Source organism: Agelaius tricolor, unplaced genomic scaffold (assembly GCF_023055355.1).
Source record: "Agelaius tricolor isolate 1412-34295 unplaced genomic scaffold, bAgeTri1.0.p SCAF_33, whole genome shotgun sequence".
In the NCBI taxonomy this organism is placed as follows: domain Eukaryota; kingdom Metazoa; phylum Chordata; class Aves; order Passeriformes; family Icteridae; genus Agelaius; species Agelaius tricolor.
Genome location: NW_027269293.1, coordinates 783,493 through 803,689, shown reverse-complemented (window position 1 = coordinate 803,689; position 20,197 = coordinate 783,493). Strand labels below are relative to the sequence as shown.

At 60.2% G+C, this 20,197-nt stretch overlaps 2 protein-coding genes and 1 non-coding gene across 4 annotated transcripts; all 3 read left to right on the top strand.

Moving 5' to 3' along the window:
* Window positions 1-1,845: 1,845 nt before the first annotated feature.
* Window positions 1,846-11,057, top strand: EEF2 (eukaryotic translation elongation factor 2). Its single transcript, XM_071452213.1, has 15 exons — window positions 1,846-2,022; window positions 2,636-2,850; window positions 3,555-3,736; window positions 3,833-4,044; window positions 4,696-4,874; window positions 5,125-5,230; window positions 5,492-5,605; window positions 5,741-5,879; window positions 6,493-6,688; window positions 6,829-7,087; window positions 7,309-7,416; window positions 7,498-7,851; window positions 8,947-9,129; window positions 9,882-10,014; window positions 10,707-11,057. Exons 1-15 carry the CDS (start codon window positions 2,020-2,022, stop codon window positions 10,898-10,900), a joined length of 2,577 nt encoding a protein of 858 aa, XP_071308314.1. The 5' UTR covers window positions 1,846-2,019; the 3' UTR covers window positions 10,901-11,057.
* LOC139602418 (small nucleolar RNA SNORD37) lies at window positions 5,288-5,356 on the top strand. The gene has a single exon (XR_011683195.1). It is a non-coding gene; the product is annotated as a small nucleolar RNA SNORD37 (small nucleolar RNA).
* A 429-nt stretch (window positions 11,058-11,486) lies between the features above and the next one.
* DAPK3 (death associated protein kinase 3) lies at window positions 11,487-17,771 on the top strand. 2 transcript variants are annotated; one of them, XM_071452217.1, is made up of 9 exons: window positions 11,487-11,608; window positions 12,558-12,703; window positions 13,868-14,228; window positions 15,199-15,328; window positions 15,484-15,532; window positions 15,656-15,682; window positions 15,782-15,934; window positions 16,362-16,407; window positions 16,546-17,771. In XM_071452217.1, exons 2-9 carry the CDS (start codon window positions 12,642-12,644, stop codon window positions 17,086-17,088), a joined length of 1,371 nt encoding a protein of 456 aa, XP_071308318.1. In that variant the 5' UTR covers window positions 11,487-11,608; window positions 12,558-12,641; the 3' UTR covers window positions 17,089-17,771. The 2 variants fall into 2 exon arrangements, with proteins under 2 accessions (XP_071308318.1, XP_071308319.1); XM_071452218.1 differs by having other exon boundaries at window positions 11,526-11,638.
* The last annotated feature ends 2,426 nt before the right edge of the window (window positions 17,772-20,197 follow it).

The following is a 20,197-nucleotide window of genomic DNA, read 5'->3' as shown; positions in this document are numbered from 1 at the left end:
GGGCGTGGGCAGGCGGTGGGGGCTGCCCCCAAGATGGCGGCAGGTGGTTGCCCCCGGGGCAGGGCAGGGCCCGGTGGGCTCGGCCCGAGGCTCCGCCGCCGTCCCCGGTGAGGAGGGGATGGGGAAAGGTCCTGGTGCCCCGGTTCCCGGGGAAGGGAAGGCAGGGCAAGGAGATCTCCTGGCCAAAATTTGCTCCATGGCAGCGACATCCCAGAGACCCCCGAGCATCCCTTCTCCAGTCCGTGTTTGTGCCCCTTTCTGCAACTTAACACATCGCTAATTAACAACACCTTCCATATAATAATAGTAATAACTGTAATAATAATAATAATAATAATAGTAATAATAATAGTAGCAATAATGCATTGTAGTTTGCATCTTTCTCCAGATAGGCAGCTCCAATCTCTGCTCTGGGAGCAGGAATAGGAGCCCAGGAATGGCTGAAGCTGTGCCAGGGGTTTGGGATGGGGCTCAGGGAAAGGTTCTGCTTCTGAAGGTGGTGGGCATTGCCCAGACTCCCCAGGGAATGGGCACATTCCCACCCTGCCAGAGCTCCAAGAGCCTTTGGGCAACGCTCTGTGCAGGGTCAGAAGTTGGACTGGATGATTTCAGGGTAACTCCAGCGTTTGGGGTGAATTGCTGCACTGGGTGAGATTTTTCAGCACTCTCCTTGCCATCGACCCCACATACTAATTAAAGAAAAAAGCAATTAACAGTTTCTCAGGAAGAGCAGGATGTTAATCAGGTTTCCCAGCTTTCCCTTCTAGGCTGGCAAAAGCCGGGGTCGGTGCTAAAAACCCATCAGATTGCTATGGAAACCCCAAAGGCTGATAATTCATCCTGTCACGGTGGCAGAGCCGGGCCCAAAGCCCTCCTGGGTGTCCCTCCATGGCCATCCTGCCTGTCCCTGCCTCACATGGGCAACCTGGGGCTGTGCTGGGAATTTGGGAGCTGCCAGAGACAGAATTGGGACTGCCCAGCCTGGAGAGGAGCAGCTTTGGGGTGAGCTCATTGTGGCCTCCAGGACCTGAAGGGACCCAACAAAAAACACAGAGACTTTGGACAAGGGACAGAGGGATAGGACACAGGGAACGGCTTCCACTGCCAGAGGGCAGGGCTGGACGGGATATTGGGCAGGAATTCCTGCCTGGGCGGGTGGGATGGGATTCCCAGAGCAGCTGTGGCTGCCCCTGGATCCCTGGCAGTGCCCAAGGCCAGGCTGGAGCCCCCTGGGGCGGTGGAAGGTGTCCCTGCCATGGCACTGTATGTTCCTCCGTGTCCCTTCCGACCCAAACCATTCACTCCATGATTCCAGCCAGCTCTAAGGCGGGTGAGGGCGCACAGGGACAGTTTGGAGCCCGGGCCCTGATTTCCGTTCCAGCCCCGGGCCCGGCGGGGGCTCCGGCCGGTGCTGCCCCCGCGCTCCTCCCCGCCCGCAGGGGGCGCTGCAGCACCGGCCCGCCCGGAGCATGCGCACTGCGGGCACCCTGCGGGACCGGGGCGGGGCGGCCCGGACCCACCGGTGCCGGGGCCGCCCCCTGCCACCGGGCTCGGCCGTACCGCCTGCTCCCAGCGGCCCAGCCGCCGTGCTCGGCTGCCGCTCGGTGATACCGCTCTGAGGGCGGCCTCACCGACCCCGGTGCCCCGGGTCGGTTCTTCGCCCCTCCCGCTGCCGGTGTGACTTTCAACCCGCTGCAGCCCGGGCGGGGCGGGACTGTCCCTGCCGGTCGCTGTTTCCCCGGTGTCGCCTCGCTGCAGTCCCGGTGCAGCCGTGGTGACACCCACGTGGTGCCGGCGAGGCGGAACAGCCTCCTGACCATAGAGTCTGCGGGATAGAGCGGCGCGGCCGCGCACGCGCTCTGCGCCGGTCCCGCCCCTCGGCGGCGCCGCCCTATAAGAGGGCAACGGCTGACGTCAGCGCTCTCTTCCGCCCGCTCTGCGCTCGCCAGCGAGACAGGGCCGAGCCGCCGCCATTGCCGTGATCCCCCCGCCCCGCAGCATCCGCCGCCATCCGCCACCATGGTGAGCCCCCGCCGCCCGCCGCCGCTCCCGGCGCGATCAGCGGCCGTCGCGCTTCCCGTATCGCCGGGGATGGCGGTTCCGCGGGCGCCGCGGGTCACACGGCGGAGGCTGCGGCCTGTGCTGCCGGCCTGGGCCGCGGCTGCGGGGAGAGGGTGGGGCGGCGAGAGGGGGCCGGTCCGGGCGGCCGTGACACCCCCGGAGCCGGCAGGAGCCGCCGGTGTCGGTGCCGGCGCTGCCGTTGGCCCGCGGGGCTCGGGAGCGGCCGCGCTGATGTGGCAGCGCGGTGGCGGCGCCGGGGACGGGGCGCTGCGGTGCCGGTCGTGCCTTATGTAACGCTGCGGTCTGGGCTGTCACCGGCACCCGCACCGGCCCGCGCTCGGTTTTGGGGGCGATTTGTGCCCTGCACCTGCTGACACCGCGGCTTGAGGGGTCCGGGGCAGGGAGGGGTTGGTGCCGCAGCCTCGCTGCGGTGCCCTTGCTGCGGGTTGTGTTGTCAGCCAGGCAGAGGTGGTGTCACCGCGATTATGGCAGGTATTTATGGGCGATTCGGCTTCCTTGGAATCGCCAAAGCTGTTTTTGTACACGCTGAGTCCCCCTTCTCCCCTCCCTCAAGGTGAACTTCACAGTAGACCAGATACGGGCCATCATGGACAAAAAGGCCAACATCAGGAACATGTCCGTGATTGCCCACGTGGACCACGGCAAGTCCACGCTGACGGATTCCCTGGTGTGCAAGGCCGGGATCATCGCCTCGGCTCGGGCCGGCGAGACGCGCTTCACCGACACCCGCAAGGACGAGCAGGAGCGGTGCATCACCATCAAATCCACGTGAGTGCCCTCCCTCGGGCTCCTGCTGCTCCCTGGGCTGAGCTCTGGGGAGATTGGGCTCCTCCAGGAGGTGGAAGAAAACGCTGTTGGGTTTTGGTCTAGTTCAGAAGCTCATCTCTGCTCATGAGGGTCTTGAATGGTGGAGCAAGTGTTGACTGGCTTGTGCTTGGCACTGGGGAAGCAGGAACTTCATACTCCCAGTTGAGCACCAGGATTCTTGGGTGAATCATGGATGTGGTGTGGAGACCCTTGGGAGCATCTCTGGGGATGTTCTGGTGGCTGTGCTGCCACAGGGAGTGTGAGGACTCTGAGGGCTGGAAAAGGGGTGGAGAATACGGTTTGGATTGGTAGGAAAATCCTAAATCCACGATTTGGGAATGGAACCCTTTATGGGTGCTGGAGAATGCAGGGAGTTGGAGGAGGGTGGGATTCTGGAGGATGTTACAGTTTAGGAAGGACAGGTTGTAGCCTGGGCTCCTGTTATCTCACACACTGACCTCCCTGGAATACACTTCAGGAAATCCTGGAGCCCAGGATTCAGGTTGGAAGAGATCTCCAAGGTCACCAACTCCAACCTTGTCACCCAGAGCAGAGCACTGGGTGCCACCTCCAGTGGTGGCAGCTTTTTGTGCAGGGCAAAACATTTCTAAACTTTCGGGAAGAATAACACAGATCATTATTTTAACATTTTCTCTTGCTTCCAGAGCCATTTCTCTGTTCTACGAGCTCTCTGAGAACGACTTGGCCTTCATCAAGCAGAGCAAGGATGGTTCTGGTTTCTTGATCAACCTCATTGACTCCCCTGGGCACGTGGACTTCTCCTCAGAGGTCACTGCAGCTCTGCGAGTCACTGACGGTGCCCTGGTCGTCGTGGACTGTGTCTCTGGTGAGGTTTCCTGCAGCTGGAGAGCATTTTGGGGAATTTGGAGCTGGAATTTGGAGCTGGGGATAGCTCATTCCTAACCGCTGGTGTGTTTGGCAGGCGTGTGCGTGCAGACAGAGACCGTGCTGCGCCAGGCCATCGCCGAGAGGATCAAACCTGTGCTGATGATGAACAAGATGGACAGAGCGCTGCTGGAGCTGCAGCTGGAGCCTGAGGAGCTGTACCAGACCTTCCAGCGCATCGTGGAGAACGTCAACGTCATCATCTCCACCTACGGAGAGGGAGAGAGCGGCCCCATGGGCAACATCATGGTGAGGGAGGCTCTGAGTGCTGGGATGGAGCCACTCTGGGGAGAGGGAGCAGCTCCCTCCCTATCCCAGGTGGAGGACAGGGGATCCTAAGGGTGCCTGAACTCCCAGGCTTGGGATGGCTTGGGGCTCCTGCTGGCTCCTCTCCCAAATTTCCTGTTCAAGGCCTGAGCAAATAAAGGCTGGGATTGTTGCCCAGAGCAGCTGTGGCTGCCCAGTCCCTGAAAGTGTCCAAGGTCAGGCTGGATGGGGCTTGGAGCACCCTGGGATTGTGAAAGGTGTCCATGCCCATGGCAGGAGTGGAATGGGATGGTTTTAACGTTGCCTTCCCACCTTAACGTTCCTGGGAAGGGATCAGGGCTGTGGGTGATGGGTTCTGAGGAGAAGCTGGAGGTGTCCATGCCTTCCTGATCCTTCCTGGAGGGATGGGAGTCCTACCTGCACGTGAACCTGAGCACACACCTGGTGGGAGTGGAGGAAAACCAACCCAGTTCTGTGGTGCAGAGATAAAATGGTGCCTGTCCCAGCCCTCAGAGGTGGTCACTGGGACAGAACGATTCAGAATCTCAGTGTCCCAAAGGCCCATTTTGTACTGGGCTGTTTTTGGGATGGGCTGAGGCTGCTCCCTGACCCAGCTCTGCTGTTCCCTCTCAGATTGACCCGGTGCTCGGGACCGTGGGCTTCGGCTCGGGCCTGCACGGCTGGGCCTTCACCCTCAAGCAGTTTGCTGAGATGTACGTGGCAAAGTTTGCTGCCAAGGGAGATGCCCAGCTCAGCCCCGCCGAGCGTGCCAAGAAAGTCGAGGACATGATGAAGAAGCTGTGGGGAGACAGGTGAGGGAATGGTGGTGATGGCAATTCCAGATCAGCTCTGCGTGGCTGCAGCCTGGCACTGCAGGGGATGGGTGAAGGGAGGCAGGGCGTGGTTGTGCCCGGTTTAACAGGAGTTAATTACGTTTTGAAGGAGGGGGAAAGCAGGAAATGGCTCTTCCTCAGCAGCCCTTGGCTCTGCCCTGAGCAGGCAGAACAAGCTCTGTGTCTGTAGCTGAGCATGGACAATTGTCTGATTTCCTTCTCCCTGTAGATACTTTGACCCTGCTACTGGCAAGTTCAGCAAATCTGCCACCAGCCCTGATGGAAAGAAGCTGCCCAGGACCTTCTGCCAGCTCATTCTTGACCCCATCTTCAAGGTGAGTTCCTCAGAGTTCCTCCTTGGCCAGTGCCTCCCGCTCTGGGCTTCTGTTCCGTGCGTGATGATGGAAAATTTCTTCACTTTGACCTGACTTGTTTGATTGAAGAAATTCAGCTGTCTGACACACCTGGGGGCACATGGGCTGTGTCTCCTGGGGGAGGCTGGGTGCTGAGGAGGAGCAGGAGTTCTCTGCAGGTGCAGTGGTGCAGCTGCTCCAGACTGGGTCCCAGCAGCGCTCCAATGGCTGCTCTTTTCTCAGGTTTTCGATGCAATCATGAACTTCAAGAAGGAAGAGGCTGCTAAACTGATTGAGAAACTGGACATCAAGCTGGACAGTGAGGACAAGGACAAGGAGGGCAAACCCCTGCTGAAGGTGAGGCTGGTTTGAGTTCTCTGGGGAGCAGCTGAGCAGTTGCAACCTACTTGGGGGAGACTGGGAGGTGGGGAAAGAGTGGGAGGCGAACCCTTGTTGGGAACACTCTTGACTGGGTCCTGCTGCTCTACCCAGGCCGTGATGAGGCGGTGGCTGCCAGCTGGAGATGCCCTGCTGCAGATGATCACCATCCACCTGCCTTCCCCCGTCACAGCCCAGAAGTATCGCTGCGAGCTGCTCTACGAGGGCCCCCCTGATGATGAGGCTGCCATAGGTAGGAGGAGCTGCTGCTTTGCTGCCAGGCCTCAGCTCTAGCACGCCTCTAACCAGCTTGATCTCCATGTGCACGGCTCAGGAGCGTCTGAAATTGAGTCTGTGTCTTTTCTAGCATGGATCAAACAGTTTAGTGGCTCACAGCTTGTTTCTGGAGCACTGAGCTGGTTGAGTAATCTCAGAGTAGGCAGGGGGTCCATGTGAGCCTGGATTTGTTAAAGACATTGCTTGTTGACGTGATCTTCCATGGAGTCTCAGGGTAGATTGGGTTGGAGGAGATCTTGGAAGTCAGCCCCATCTTCTGCCATGGGCAGGGACTCCTCCCACTGTCCCAGGCTGCTCCAAGCCCCATCCAACCTGGCCTTGGACACTTGCAGGGATCTAGGAGCAGCCACGGCTGCTGTGGGCACCCTGTGCCAGGGCCTCAGCTCCCTCCCAGGGAACAATCCCTTCCCAATATCCCTCTGGTAGTGGGAAGCCATTCTCAATTTCCTCTTGTCCAGACAAAAGCCCTTGGGCTGGGATGGTGGGTGCAGGTCTTGAGTTGGGTTTTGGGCTGGGTGCCAGATCCATCAACACCTCTGGTGCTAAGCTGGTCTCTCTCCTCCTCCCAGGCATTAAGAACTGTGACCCCAAAGGCCCCCTGATGATGTACATCTCCAAAATGGTGCCAACCTCTGACAAGGGACGTTTCTACGCTTTCGGCCGTGTCTTCTCTGGTCTCGTCTCAACTGGCTTGAAAGTCAGAATCATGGGACCAAACTACACCCCCGGCAAGAAGGAGGATCTGTACCTGAAGCCAATTCAAAGGTGTGTCCTGGCTGGGGTGGTGAGGGGTTCTGCTGCTGTCTCAGCTCTCCTCATGTCTGAGGGCCTGTCAAGGTGCTTGGCCATGGGCTCAGTGGGATCTCCTCCCCATCCCAGCCTCACTAACCCAACTTTCCCCTCAGGACCATTCTCATGATGGGCCGCTACGTGGAGCCCATCGAGGACGTGCCTTGTGGAAACATCGTGGGGCTGGTCGGTGTGGACCAGTTCCTCGTGAAGACTGGAACCATCACCACCTTTGAGCACGCCCACAACATGAGGGTGATGAAGTTCAGCGTCAGCCCCGTGGTGCGCGTGGCCGTGGAGGCCAAGAACCCGGCCGACCTGCCCAAGCTGGTGGAGGGGCTGAAGCGCCTGGCCAAGTCTGACCCCATGGTGCAGGTGAGTGCCTGCTGCAGGAATGGATCTGGGGGTGCTGCCTGCACTCCTGGGCAAGTATTGAGTTGGGTGTTGGTCCCTGGCTTGGTGCTCTGACACCAGCAGATCGGTGGGGAGAACATCCAGAGGTAGCTCAGCGGGTCAAACACAACACAGAGAGAGTTGCTGGTGTTTGTGGCTGTGGCTCGTTCTGAAGCTTCACCTGCTGCTCCTGCTGTTCCCAGTGCATCATTGAGGAGTCAGGGGAGCACATCATCGCTGGCGCCGGGGAGCTGCACCTGGAGATCTGCCTGAAGGACCTGGAGGAGGACCACGCCTGCATCCCCATTAAGGTAGAGAGGCTGAGTGCTGGCTGAGCTCAGGGCTGGGGCTTTGTCCAGCTCTGGTGCCTCACGCCCACCCTGTCCCCGCAGAAATCGGATCCCGTGGTGTCGTACCGCGAGACGGTGAGCGAGGAGTCCAACGTGATGTGCCTTTCCAAGTCCCCCAACAAACACAACCGGCTGTACATGAAGGCACGGCCCTTCCCCGACGGGCTGGCCGAGGACATCGACAAGGGCGAGGTGTCGGCCCGGCAGGAGCTGAAGCAGCGGGCGCGGTACCTGGCTGAGAAGTACGAGTGGGACGTCACCGAGGCCAGGAAGATCTGGTGCTTCGGGCCCGACGGCACCGGCCCCAACATCCTCACCGACATCACCAAGGGAGTGCAGTACCTCAACGAGATCAAGGACAGCGTGGTGGCCGGCTTCCAGTGGGCCACCAAGGAGGTGAGGCCTGGTGTCTTGGTCTGGGTGGCATCCAGGGTTCGACACGTCCTTATTTTTGTAATGCTTCTCATGGAGCAAAATGTAATATCTGGGCAGTGAATAACAGAACTGGCTTCAGGAGGAAAGGTGCTCTGAGGGTCTTGGCCTTATCTAGCAATTATCTTCAGGTTTAGACTGCAGGGTAAATTGACAGATTGGGAACAGCAACTGGAAAGATTCATTTTCCTGTTTACCATTCAGTTTCAGTCTGAGGGAGATTTCAGGCCAGCAACTTCTATGACATTACTGAGACCAAAAAAAAACCCAACCATTTTCCTTGGCCAAATACTTGAGTTTCAGCACCATAAATGTGTGACAGCTCTTGTGGCTTGAACCTCAGAGCTGATCACGAGGATGCTGCAGTGCTGGCACAGGGCTGGGACCTGGTGCCCCTTAAGTTGGGGAAGATCTCCTAGAGTCCAACCTTTGTAGGTTTGAAGGTTCATCCTTCAGCAAGGAGATTGAATGGCACCTGGGTGGGCTTTCTGCTCAAGGAGCTGCTTCCTACAACGGTTTGAAGGTTCATCCCTCAGCAGGGAGGTCAGGTGGCTCCTGGGTGGACTTGGTGCTCAAGGAGCTACTGCCTACAAAGGTTTGAAGGTTCATCCATCAGCAAGGATGTTGAGTGGCTCCTGGTGGGCTTGCTGCTCAAGGAGCTACTGCCTACAAGAGTTTGAAGGTTCATCCCTCAGCAGGGAGGTCAGGTGGCTCCTGGTGGGCTTGCTGCTCAAGCAGCTGCTTCCACAGAGCTCCTGTGAGCCAAGGGAGCAGCACCTCATGTGGGGACACTGGGGACATTACATTTCGATCACGAGGATGCTGCAGTGATGGCACAGGGCTGGGAGCTGGTGCCCCTTAGACCCCTTAAGCTGGGAAAGGCCTCCCACAGTCCAGCTTTGTAGGTTGGAGGGTTCATCCCTCAGCAGGGAGCTCGGGTGGCTCCTGGGCGGGCTTGCTCCTCCAGGAGCCGCTTGCACAGAGCTGTGAGCTGAGGGAGCAGCACCCCCGTGGCTGCGTGCCCCGGGTGGTGACGCTGGCCCCGCCGTGCCCTGGCAGGGGGTGCTGTGTGAGGAGAACATGCGCGCCGTGCGTTTCGACGTGCACGACGTGACCCTGCACGCCGACGCCATCCACCGCGGCGGCGGCCAGATCATCCCCACGGCCCGGCGCTGCCTCTACGCCTGCGTGCTGACCGCCCAGCCTCGCCTCATGGAGCCCATCTACCTGGTGGAGATCCAGGTGAGCAGCGCTCTCGGGATGTTTGCCAGCATTGCAGGTGGGACCTGCCTGGGCTTGTCTGGCCCTTGGTGCTGAACCAAACAGTGGCACTGGGGTGTTTGACCCCACAGACACTCTTGGCTGGCTGGGTGTGTGGTGTTTAACCCCACAGACACTTTTGGCTGGCTGGGTGATGCAGTTGGCACATGGAGACAAACCCAGGCCTGCAGGAGCTCTGGTGGTGCTGGGATGGAGCTTCCCCCCATAACAGGGGCTGCTCCTCAGGTTTGCCTCTGCCAGAGAAGCTTTAAGGGGATGGTGAAGGAAAGGAGTCGGTTCTGATGGAGGGTTTGGATCCAGAGCTTTATTCTGGCCTCTGAATGCAGCACCAGCTCCAACAGAACTCCCTGAGCCCATGGCTGCTGCTCCTTTGAACCCCGGGGAGAGGGGCAGGGAGCCACCAAGCAGGGACAGGAGGGGAGGGACAAAGGACACCTGGATGGCCCAATGCCCCCCCCCAGGGGTGGAGGGCATCCTTTGGATCTGCCAATCACTCAGTGCCCTTCTGGAATGCCAGGACTGACAGACAGTGCTGGCAGGGGTCAGGGTGGGGAAAGGAGAGGTGACACTGACACACCTGGGAGGGAATCTGCAGGGGAGGGACCCGGGTTCTGAGGTAAACCCTGAAATCACACTGCAGTGCAGCCCCTGCCAGCCCTCAGGGAAGGGGGGACGGCAGCTGGGTGCAATCCTGACTCCAATCTCTCCCGCAGTGCCCGGAGCAGGTGGTGGGAGGCATCTACGGGGTGCTGAACAGGAAACGTGGCCACGTGTTTGAGGAGACCCAGGTGGCTGGGACCCCCATGTTCGTGGTCAAGGCCTACCTGCCTGTCAACGAGTCCTTTGGTGAGTCCTGGAGCCGTCCTGGGAGGAGGGAGAGCCTCGAGTTGAGCTGTTCAGCCAGCACTGAACCGTGTCCCCAAGTGCCACATCCACACAGATGGGGACCCCAGCACTGCCCTGGGCAGCCATGCCAGGCTTGACCATCCTTCTGGGGAAAATGTTCTTCTTCTGGGGAAATCTCCAAGCCTTCCTTGGTACAGCTTAGGGGTGTTTCCTCTCATCCTGTCACTGGGTGCCCAGGAGAAGAGTCCAAGGTTGCAGAACATTTTGGGTTGGAAGGGACATTTCAGGGTCTTTCAGTGCCACCCCTGCCATGGGCAGGGACACCTTCCACTATCCCTGGCCTTGGAGATTTCCAGGGATCCAGGGGCAGCCACAGCTGCTTTGGGAATTCATCCCAGCCCTTCCCAATACCCCATCTATCCCTGCCCACTGGCAGTGGGAAGCCATTCTCCATGTCCTGTCCTTCCATATGTTTGTCCAAAGTCCCTCCCCAGTTTTAGGCATTAAAAGGGTCTCTAAGTTCTTCTTGGAGCCTTTTCTCCATTCCTACCTCACATTGGTTGGGATCTCAGGAGGCTTTTGAGAGCTGCTCTGGGTTCCTCCATGGAAACAAGGAAGGGGCTATCCATGGATGCAGCATTGAACTACGACCACTCCTGTCCTTACCTCACCTTTTCTCTTCTCCCTCGCAGGTTTCACAGCGGATTTGAGGTCCAACACGGGTGGCCAGGCCTTCCCCCAGTGCGTCTTTGACCACTGGCAGATCCTGCCCGGGGACCCCTTCGACAGTGCCACCCGGCCAGCCCAGGTGGTGGCCGAGACCCGCAAACGCAAAGGGCTGAAGGAAGGAATCCCTGCCCTCGACAACTTCCTGGACAAACTCTAATGACACTCATGGAACTCTGGGAGAGCAGGAAAAATTTAATTAATTAGCGTTATCACCCATGCCGCCAGGGGCTATAGACGCCTGTGACCACCATCTTGTTAATTAAATGGGTTTCATAGCGATTTTGAGAACTTCAAATGAGGAAAACAAACAAAAAGAAAAAAAAAAAAGCCTTATAGGTTTCTGTGTTGCACATGACTCATCTTTGCCATTGTAACTAAAACATTTCCACTAGATCTGCCCAATTCTGTATTTATTTGACTCAAAAAAAAAAAAAATACTGCTGCAGAATGGCCTGGAAGGGAGTGGGGGCGTGCTTAAAGAGGACAAGGAAAATGGGGGGAAAGAGAGAGGGGGTGAGGGTGCCTTATCTGCAGCGTGACTGTCCGTCGTGCCCATCGCCGCCTGTATTAGTGCCACTGGAATTAATAAAATTGGATAAATGGTGACGAAAAGTGAATTTTTGGGGTGTTTTTAAGGGTGAGGGTGGCGCCCTCTGGTGGGAGTGAAGGGGTGGTGCTGCCTTGGACCCGCCCATCCGCGAGCCGCGGGGCGGGGCCTCTGGCGGGGAGTGGGCGGGGCTTGGATGCATGAGGATGCCGCGACGTGGGCAGGGCTTTATGCGGAGGTGGGCGTGGTTTGTGCGGGAGGGGGCGGGACTTGCTGTGCTGGAATGTGGCGGCGGCGACGCGGGCGGCGGCGGCCCAGGTTGGGAACGGGGGCCGGTGCTGCTGAGGGGTCCGTGAGGGGCGGTGTGGGACCGGGAGGGGGGCGGGAGGGGCTGTGCGGGTGGGAGAGGGGTGATGGAGGGAGGCTGCGTGGCGTGGGGAGAGAGGGATGGCGCGGGGAGCGGTGTGCGGGGGTTGTGAGGCCTGTGGGGTGGGGTGGGGAAGGAACGGGAGGAATGGGGGGGGCTGTGGGTGTGGGGGCTGTGGGGCTGGGAGGTGCTGCGGGTCGGGAGAGGGGTGGAGAGGGATTGGGGGGAGCTGTGGGATAGGGAGGGGCAGTGTGGGATCGGGTTGGGAGGGGCCGTGGGGCTGGAAAAGGAGGGGTAGGGATTGGGATGGGGAGGGACTGGGGGGCCGTGGGTGTGAGAGGGGCTCTGGGGAATTGGGGTGGGGAGGGGCTGTGGGGCAGGAAAGGGATGAGGAGACTGGGTGGACGGCGGGTGTGGGCCCTGTGGAGCAGGGAGAGGCTGTGGCCCCCTTCCCTTCTCTGTCCCCTGGGTTTTGGGGTGTGGTGAGACCGGGGGGGCATCCCCGGGATGAGCTCGTGGTGCTGCCGCACGGCACCGCCCGGCCCGGGGCTGCGCATCCCCCGGGGACCCGGGATCGCTGAGCTGGGTGTCGGTGTGAGCTCCCGGCACACAGCCCCCCTATTCCGGTGCCACAAATCCCTGGGTGTCGGTGTGAGCTCCCGGGACACAGCCCCCCTATTCCGGTGCCACAAATCCCTGGGTGTCGGTGTGAGCTGCCGGGACACAGCCCCCCTGTTCCCGGTGCCCTGGGTGTCGGTGTGAGCTCCCGGGACACAACCCCCCTGTTCCCGGTGCCCTGGGTGTCGGTGTGAGCTCCCGGGACACAGCCCCCCTGTTCCCGGTGCCCTGGGTGTCGGTGTGAGCTCCCGGGACACAGCCCCCCTGTTCCCGGTGCCACAGGTGCTGATCCCCGGCTGCTCCCCGCTCCTGACATCCAGCGCTGGCAGCGGCGGGGCGGTTCCCGCTCCGGAGGGCCCCGCAGCCATGTCCACCTTCCGCCAGGAGAGCGTGGAGGACTTCTATGAGATGGGAGAGGAGCTGGGCAGGTGAGGCTCGTCCCGCTGCCTTCTCGGGGGCTTCCATGGCTGCAGCCCTGGCGGGAGCTTCGCTGGATCCGGCTGCTGCATCCCCCGCGGTGTCCCTGCGCCCCCTCCGTGCGCGGTCAGGCACCTCTGGCAGATAGAGATTTCTTTAAAAAGCGTTAATTAACGTTGTTCCCGGTGGAGCTCCCGTCCGGGGCTGGCGGCTTCCGGCCCTCCTCGCCTGGCTCGGCGCCTGTGGGAAGGATCCAGGGTGACTCAGAGCCCGCAGATGGGATTTAATCAGCCGGGATGCAGAGGCGGCGCTGGGGGAGCCGCCTCGGGATCCTCCAGCGCTGCCCCGGCCGCGCCAGCCCCGCGCCGTGGCCCCTCCTCGGGCACTTGGGCAGCAAAAGCGTTTTGGGTCACTTAAGTGTTGTTTTTTTTCCAAGCAGAGGAACTTGCAGGAGTTGCTGCAGGTTCTTTTGCCTCTCTGTGGCTGGGGTTGTTTGTGAGCCGTGGGGAGGGATGCGGTGGCCATGGCTGGACCCACTCTGCCCTCCAGGGCTGTGTGTGTCCCTGGCCACGATGCAGGGCTGTATAAAGGTATAAAAGAGTCTCCCTGGCCATGATTCAAGGATGTATAAAGGAGTCTCCCTTGCCATGATTCAGGGATGGATAAAGGTGTAAAGGAGTCTCCCTGGCCATGATTGAGGGATGGATAAAGGTGTAAAGGAGTCTCCCTGGCCACGATTCAGGGATGGATAAAAGAGTCTCCCTTGCCATGATTCAGGGATGGATAAAGGAGTCTCCCTGGCCACGATTCAGGGATGGATAAAGGTGTAAAGGAGTCTCAGGTCCAGGTGCAGTCACTCTGATTTCAGACATTTCCCCTCCATCTGCCTTCTCCATCAGGGCTTTGGGGTCTCCTGGGACCACTGGGCTCTGGGGTTTGCTCCTGGGGGCTCCAGGAGGAGCTGATGGGGGCATCTCCCAGCCTGGCTGATCACAGCAGCACCTGAGCAGCCCGGGGAGGATCGGCAGCTGCCACATTCCTGGCAGGAGTTTGCCAGAGCCCGGGAGCGGGTGGGCATCCCCAGATCTCAGCTCTCATGGGGGGGAAGGCTCATCCAGCAGTGCCCACCGTGGGGCTGTGGCAGGCAGGACGTGCTGTGCTCCCTCCCCCTGCAGCGGGCAGTTCGCCATCGTCAGGAAGTGCCGGGAGAGGAAGACGGGGCTGGAGTACGCGGCCAAGTTCATCAAGAAGCGGCGGCTGTCGTCGAGCCGCAGGGGCGTGAGCCGCGAGGAGATCGAGCGCGAGGTGGACATCCTGCGCGAGATCCAGCACCCCAACATCATCACCCTGCACGACATCTTCGAGAACAAGACCGACGTGGTGCTCATCCTGGAGCTGGTGTCCGGCGGGGAGCTCTTCGACTTCCTGGCCGAGAAGGAGTCGCTGACGGAGGAGGAGGCAACGCAGTTCCTCAAGCAGATCCTGGACGGGGTGCACTACCTGCACTCCAAGCGCATCGCCCACTTCGACCTGAAGGTGAGCTCTGGGAGCTGCAGACCCCAGTCTGGGAGCAGGGATGAGCCCCCAGGTGAGCTCTGGGAGCTGCACGCACCCTGTGTTCAGCACTGGGAACAGGGATGAGCCCTCAGATGGGCTCTGGGAGCTGCAGACACCACACACGGAGCAGGGATGAGCCCCCAGGTGAGCTCTGGGTGCTGCAGGCACCCTGTGTTCAGCACTGGGAGCAGGGAGGAGCCCCCAGATGGGCTCTGGGAGCTGCAGGCACCCCGTGTTCAGCACTGGGAGCAGGGATGAGCCCCCAGATGGGCTCTGGGAGCTGCACACACCCTGTGTTCAGCACTGGGAGCAGGGAGGAGCCCTCAGATGGGCTCTGGGAGCTGCACACACCCCATGTTCAGCACTGGGAGCAGGGATGAGCCCTCATGTAGGGTCTGGGAGCTGCAGACACCACACTGGGAGCAGGGATGAGCCCTCAGGTGGGGTCTGGGAGCTGCACACACCCCATGTTCAGCACTGGGAGCAGGGATGAGCCCTCAGGTAGGGTCTGGGAGCTGCAGACCCCAGTCTGGGAGCAGGGATGGGCCCCCAGATGGGCTCTGGGAGCTGCACACACCCAATGTTCAGCACTGGGAGCAGGGATGAGCCCTCAGGTGAGCTCTGGGAGCTGCAGACACCCTGTGTTCAGCACTGGGAACAGGGAGGAGCCCCCAGATGGGCTCTGGGAGCTGCAGATACCCCATGTTCAGCTCTGGGAGCTACAGACACCCCATGTTCAGCACTAGGAGCAGGGATGAGCCCAGCCCCCAGGTGAGGTGTGGAAATCAGTGCTAGGGAGTGGGGTCAGTGCACTCCTGCAGAGCAGTGGGGCTGGTGCTTGGGATCTCTCCCAGCTTGAGGCACTCATCCTCCCCTCTGGAATGAGGAGCCCAGGGCAGCTTCCCCAGGCTGCTGTGTAGGGACAGACCCAGCTCCTCTCCCCCCACAGCCAGAGAACATCATGCTGCTGGACAAGAACGTGCCGAACCCTCGCATCAAACTCATCGACTTCGGGATCGCCCACAAGATCGAGGCTGGGAATGAGTTCAAGAATATCTTTGGGACCCCAGAGTTTGTAGGTGGGCATTCCTGGGGGCTCCTTGGGGTACTGAAAGCTTTGGATTAATCCTGGAGAGACACCCAGTACTCGGGTGCTGCTGCTGCCGGGATGTGTCCATGGGGCCAGGCTTCCTTCCCCCACAATAAATCCATTTTCTTCCCTTTCCTCCTAAAGCCCCAGAAATTGTGAACTACGAGCCCCTGGGGCTGGAGGCCGACATGTGGTGAGTGATTCCCCTCCCAGCAGCCAATCCCCTCGTGCTGCTGGATCTGCCCTCGTGCCAAAAGCTCTGTGTGGCTTCATCCTCCTCCGTGTGGCTTCATCCTCCTCTCCCTCTCTCTTCCAGGAGCATCGGGGTCATCACCTACATCCTGTGAGTATGAGGCAGCTCTGGAGGGGACAGGGCTGCAGGATGAGCCCCCCACCTCGGGCTGGAGCCTTTTTGGGGTGTCCCAAGCCAGTCTCTCCTCAGGCTGAGCGGAGCCTCCCCGTTCCTGGGGGAGACGAAGCAGGAGACGCTGACCAACATCTCTGCTGTCAACTACGACTTCGATGAGGAATATTTCAGCAACACCAGTGAGCTGGCCAAGGACTTCATCCGCCGCCTGCTGGTCAAGGACCCCAAGTAAGGGACAGGGAGCACAGCTGGGCTTCCTCTGGGAGAGGGGACAGTCCCCCCTGCCCACCCTGCAGTGCACAGGCAGCTCCTCTCTCCTGCCTGCGCCACGGTGGGGTGAGTTCTGGGACCACCCCAAGGGTGCAGTAGCTCCACTGGGGTTTGGGAGGGTTTGAGCCGGGCCCCCAGGGCTCAGGGTTTGGGAAGGAGCAGTGGGGACAGGAGGTTCCCACAGCATCCTCTGCCTGTGCTTCCCTTGGGAGGCAGTTTGGGGGGTTGGGGGCTGGATACAGCTCCTGCCCGGGGGGGCCCTGAGTGCAGCAAGGCTCAGCCTGACCCCAAAGGCAATCACAGGATCCAAGCTGCTTTTCCAGGGCTGTGAGAGGGAAAGAGGAGCAGAGCCTCTGCCCTGAGCCCAGCCTTGCTGTGTTTGCAGGAAGCGAATGACCATCGCCCAGAGCCTGGAGCACCCTTGGATTAAGGTGAGAAGTGAAAGAATTTGCACTTTTTGGGTGCCTGACCCCCGAGGCTGGGGCTCTGCTGCTCCCCCAGCCCTGTGGGGGCCGGTTTGGTGTCACTGCCTGTGACACCTGCTGCAGCCACCACTGTCCCTGCCTCAGGTGATCAAGAGGAGGAACGTCCGCAACGAGGACAGCTGCAAGAAGCCCGAGCGGCGCCGGCTGAAGACCACGCGCCTGAAGGAGTACACCATCAAATCCCACTCCAGCATGCCCCCCAACAACACCTACATCAACTTCGAGCGCTTCTCCAAGGTCATGGAGGAGGTGGCCGCGGCCGAGGAGAGCCTCCGAGAGCTGGAGAGGAACAAGAAGTCCTTCCAGGAGGACATCGAGGCGCTGCTGTCCATCTACGAGGAGAAGGAGTCGTGGTACAAAGAGGAGAACGAGAGCATCAGCCAGGACCTGCGGCAGATCCGGCAGGAGCTGCAGAAGACGGAGGCGCTGAAGAAGCAGGCGCAGGAGGAGACCAGGAGCGTGGTGCAGGCGGCCAACGGGCTCAAGCGGCGCTACCGCAAGCTGGAGAACCACTACGAGGCCCTGGCCAAGCAGGTGGCCTCGGAGATGAAGTTTGTGCAGGAGCTGGTGTGGTCCATCGAGTGCGAGAAGCTGCAGAGCAGCGAGGGCGACGGCAGCATCCGCTAACCCTGCTCACCCCCGGGGGCTCTGGTGTCCCTGTTCATCCCCGGGGGCTCTGGTGTCCCTGCTCACCCCCGGGGGCTCCACTGCTCCTCAGTGCCCCTGCTCATCCCCGGGGCCTGCGGTGCTCCCCGGTGCCCCTGCTCCTCCCTGGGGGCTCCAGTGCCCCTGCTCATCCCTGGGGGCTCCACTTCTCCCCAGTGCCCCTGCTCCTTCCTGGGGCCTCCACTGCTCCTCAGTGCCCCTGCTCATCCCCGGGGCTCCGGTGTCCCTGCTCACCCCCAGGGCCTCTGGTGCCCCAGCTCACCCCTGGCCTTGCCGGTGTGCAGGGGGTGCTTGTGCCTCCCTGGAGCCCCCACCTCGGGGGCCTGGGGTTGTGCCACTCTGAGGCTTCCCATGTGCAGCTCCTGCCTGGCTCATGTCCCTGCCCTCCCTGGGATGTTTGTCCCCTCCTGTCACCCGGGTCCCCTGAGCTGCCCCAGTGCCCCGTGGAGGGGTTGGTGGGCAGGACTCCCCCCTCACTGCAGCAGCAGCCACGCATGGGCTGGGACCAAGGACTGATCCCTGCGTGGCCTCACGCTCCGCAGGCCCCCCTGCACCCCACATTCCCCCCAGGCTGCTGCACCCCCTGTCCCCCTGTCCCAGCCCTGGCTCCCCCTTTTCCCACAATAAATAAAGGTTTCTGTGTAGTGGGGTGGCTGCCATGGTGGGACAGGGCTCGGGAGGGAGATAAGGATGTGCCCCGTGGTGACAGCTCCCCCAGTGTGCTCCCATCCAGAGGGACTTCCTTAATTTGGGGGAAGAATGCTTTTTATTCCTTATGAAACCCAGTGCTGGTAGGTGAGCTTGCTGTGGTGGGCACAGAGGGAGGTCTGGGGGTGGTTTGTGGGGTGTTCCCAGCCTGGGGGAGCCCCCAGCTCCTCTTGCCTGAGATCCCTCACTCCTGGGGACAGGGGGAGCCAGGTCCCAAAGCGTTCTCACGTTCCAGAGAACACCAGAGCACGGAGCACGTTTCCCCCGGGAGCACCGCGGGCTTTCCGACTGCCTGGGGCCCCCCGGAGCCAAGATGCAGCAGAATTTGATCCGGGGGAATCACCAGCCAAATGCCAGTGGGTGGCAGGCGTTCCCCTGGCAGGCCAGGGTGGCTTCACCTCCAGCTCAGCTCCAGGCCCAGGGCGTTTGCTCCATTTGGGGTTTATTTGTCACCCTTCTGTGTCCCCTGTGGCTCCCTGGGGAGCAGGGGGGCTGTGCCCCATGTCCCCGTCCCTGCTGACGCTCCAGCAGGTGTAGGTTTCACCCCCCTGCACGGGACACGTGGACCTGGGATAATTTGATCTGCCCTGGTGTTCCCTGCCAAGGCCCTTGGCTGCCAGGGGAGGTGGCGTGACCGGGGCTGTCCCCGTGTCCAGCACGGCCACCAGCCCTGGCCACGTGAGTGAGGGGACACCTGGGGCTCACGGTGTGGATCTGGTGCAGCCCCAGCTCTGCCTGCACAGGCAGGGGCTGAAGGGATGGATGGAAACCCTGCAGTGCCGGCTGTTCCCCAGCTGGCCAAAGGTCACATAGTGAGAAACATTTCCTGGATTCTCTTCCTGCCCAGGCTTTGGGTTTCACGCTCCCAAAAGGCTCTTGGAAGTCACCGGTCATTCACCCCGGCCCTGGAGCAGGCAGGGGGATCTCGCTCACGTGGATGCACGAAATGACACCAAAATAGCTCTAAAATAGCAGAATTTGGGGTGTGATTCATGATGCCACAAATCTCCTAATCCCGAGGCCTGCAGGAGTTCTGGAATGGCCAGAAGGGGCTTCCAGCACTGGGACGTTCCCAGGATGTTCTGCTCCAGCCCCCTCTTAGCAGCTGGAGCTGCCACCCCCCTCTGTGGACAGAGACACCAAAATGCCTTTTTTAGGCTCCCATTTCTGCTTCCCAGAGCTTGGCAGGCGGTGGGAGCGAGGGCTTTTCCCTTATAAGTCTTCACAAGCCCCAAACGCTTTTGTGCGGCTCAAGCCAACCTGTGCAGGCACAGGGAACCCCACGGCTGCAGCCCTGAGCTCTGGGCAGCGCTGCCCAGGGTGACAGGTCACAGTCCCTGCCTGGGGACAGTGCCAGCACGGTGGGGTGGGTGTCCCCAAATCCCTTTCTGGCCATGCCATCCCTGCCCAGCACAACTGGGAAAGCATCGGGGTGGGACGAGAGCAAGGAGCTGGATCTGGCTCCCCTCGGGCTGCTGAAAGCGCCCCTGGGTGGGTTTCTGGGTTATTAACTCATTAACTAAAATTAAATTAATTCATTAAAAGCAGCTGCTTTTCCAGAGCAGTTCCTAATTCAGGCCTCAAAATCTTGGGAAGGGACCCCCCAGCCAAGTTATTTCAGTGCTGAGAGCTGCCAGGGCTCATCCCCTGGCATGAATGGCATTCATCTCTCATGAATGCATGGGGAGGCCCCACACGCATTCAGGGATGGCACTGACCCCTCTCAGGCTGGAGTTTGGATGCTGTTTTACCTTTAATCCCTGAAATGGCTCCTAGGGAAGCACAGTTCTCATTTCCCTTCAGGGATGGCACTGCCCCCTCTCAATCTGAAGTTTGGATGCTGTTTTACCTTTCATGCCTGAAATGGCTCCTAGGGAAGCACAGTTCTCATTTCTCTTCAGGGATGGCACTGACCCCTCTCAGTCTGAAGTTTGGATGCTGTTTTACCTTTAATCCCTGAAATGGCTCCTCAGGAAGCACAGTTCTCATTTCCCTTCAGGGATGGCACTGCCCTGTGACTGCCCCTCTCAATCTGAAGTTTGGATGCTGTTTTACCTTTAATCCCTGAAATGGCTCCTAGGGAAGCACAGTTCTCATTTCTCTTCAGGGATAGCACTGCCCCTCTCAATCTGAAGTTTGGATGCTGTTTTACCTTTCATGCCTGAAATGGCTCCTCAGGAAGCACAGTTCTCATTTCTAATTCCCTGAGAAATCCCCCCCAGTTCACCTCATGGTTTAAATTCACAAACTGAGCCATTCCCACCTGGCTGGGGCCAGGTGAGCACCCAAACCCTTGCAGTGAAGGGAGGAGCTTTGAGGCCACCCAGGGCTGGAATCCCAAACAGCCATGAAAAAGGGGCTC

Bases quoted from the DNA above. Each gene is read 5' to 3' on its own strand.
- EEF2 (XM_071452213.1), top strand. The intron at 2,851-3,554 runs GTGAGTGCCCTC...TCTTGCTTCCAG, and splicing joins TGCATCACCATCAAATCCAC to AGCCATTTCTCTGTTCTACG. The intron at 3,737-3,832 runs GTGAGGTTTCCT...TGTGTTTGGCAG, and splicing joins CGTCGTGGACTGTGTCTCTG to GCGTGTGCGTGCAGACAGAG.
- DAPK3 (XM_071452217.1), top strand. From the start codon at position 12,642: ATGTCCACCTTCCGCCAGGAGAGCGTGGAGGACTTCTATGAGATGGGA. The intron at 15,683-15,781 runs GTGAGTATGAGG...GTCTCTCCTCAG, and splicing joins GGGGTCATCACCTACATCCT to GCTGAGCGGAGCCTCCCCGT. The intron at 15,935-16,361 runs GTAAGGGACAGG...CTGTGTTTGCAG, and splicing joins CTGCTGGTCAAGGACCCCAA to GAAGCGAATGACCATCGCCC.